Raw genomic sequence first — 1,747 nt, forward strand, 5'->3', positions numbered from 1 at the left:
TACAAAGACATTAGTATGTCTTGAATATGTTGTTAGTATGTAGTTAGTATGTTTGTAGTACGATGGTATTATGTTGTCGTATATGGGAGCCGTAATACTAACTATCATGTTTTTGTCCACTACTAACTCCCATGGAACCTGTGTACGTACGTAAAAAATGTTTTCAATGGGTATATGCAAATTTCATCTTCAGCATCATATATCTGCGTTTGTTGTTTTTAATGTGTCATCTGTTGTGTGTGTGTATGTAACAACCAAATTTGTGATGTATATCTTTTGTAACCGTACATTAGTAATGGCTTCCACACGTACTTCACCTCGTAACCACTCGAAAAGCAAAGGCGTTGTCAGTGACAAGTCAACCAGTCTTGAAGAGACACAAACGCAGCTAAGCCACAAGGCCTCATGGGACAGTAAGTCAGTCCGAGTTTTCCTCCAGTTGATTGCAAATGAGATTAGTAAAGGAAATCGGCCATTCTTAGTCCTCAGCCAGGCAGGGTACAAGTCCTTGTCAAGGAAATTTCAGAGAAAAACAAGAAAAAAACATGGACTTAAACAGTTGAAGAATAAGTACATGAGCTTGAAGAAAGAGTGGCAAGCGTGGATGAAGTTGATGGATTCAAGCAAGGGAGTGTCCGGGATAGGCTTTGACTATGACACCGGTTTGTTTCAGGCACCTGACGAGTGGTGGGACAAGATGGAATCAGTAAGTACATGTACCAACAAGTTTTATATTTCTCATTTACCAGTACATTTTTTACTTCTTAGTTCAACTTGAATAAAATTTATGAATATGAAATATAACGTCAACCTCTTTTACACATGTACATGTCTGCAGATCAACAAGGTGTGTGCGAAGTTCAGGAAGAAAACGTTGGAACACCGTGACTTGCTGGAGACGGTTTTCATGGGGGCAGCAGCTACTGGGAAGCACCATTGGACCCCGGGAGAGAACATTCCTGAAGCTGCTACGGACTCATCTGATTCAGTGCGTAGTTTGGGAGCCCAGCCATTCGCTGATCCGATACCCACAGGAGTACAGGACGTGGATTCCGATTCTTCACTGGAGCATGTGTCGATTGAAAAGGAAAAACGGAGAAAGACGCCATCAACAAGTGTTTCAAAGTCGAAGAAGGCAACAAGTGGTGCGTCTATTATTGCGGAGAGCATGAACAGAATGACAGATGTGGTCCGTTCGAAGAATCAGCAGGTCACGGTCAGGCACCTGACAGGCAACGAAGCACTGTACACTATTTCCGAGTGCATGCATAAACTGAGCAGTATTCCGTCTCTGATTGGTACACCGTTATTCCACTTCGCCTCCACACTTATGGATAACGCTGATTACCGGGAGGTCATGATGTGCCAGCCTGATGACGACCACATCATTGGCTGGCTTACACAGAAGCAGCTCCAGTGTACTGCGTCGGGGCCATTTGCAAACCTGTTTGGGGGTAGGCGGATGTGATGCTATGGTCTTACGAGTGTTGCAGATGCATGTCTTTTTCTTCCTTTTTAAAACTTAGACTTATGGTACTGTTTGTTATGTACTAAAACAGGATGGTGGTGTGTGCATGTTTTGCATTATGTCTTTTTTTTTTTTTTTCTTCTTGCTAGCTACGGGCAGTGACAAGTTGTAGGTAAGTCCATGGGTTGACGGACCGAAAGCATGGTTGTGCTTCGTTTTTGGGAAATGAATGGGATGTTTACGGTTTAATATTTTGTGGCGCTACGTTTAAGACAGGGA

The 1,747-nt window shown here is 43.0% G+C and overlaps 1 protein-coding gene across 1 annotated transcript; it reads left to right on the forward strand.

Moving 5' to 3' along the window:
- The first annotated feature begins 295 nt into the window (after window positions 1-295).
- Window positions 296-1,468, forward strand: LOC145807215 (L10-interacting MYB domain-containing protein-like). The gene is made up of 2 exons (XM_082905159.1): window positions 296-706; window positions 839-1,468. The coding sequence occupies exons 1-2, from the start codon at window positions 296-298 to the stop codon at window positions 1,466-1,468; spliced, it is 1,041 nt and encodes a 346-aa protein (XP_082761285.1).
- The last annotated feature ends 279 nt before the right edge of the window (window positions 1,469-1,747 follow it).

Source organism: Camellia sinensis, chromosome 14 (genome assembly GCF_055761805.1).
Source record: "Camellia sinensis isolate YWXY chromosome 14, ASM5576180v1, whole genome shotgun sequence".
Lineage (NCBI taxonomy): Eukaryota > Viridiplantae > Streptophyta > Magnoliopsida > Ericales > Theaceae > Camellia > Camellia sinensis.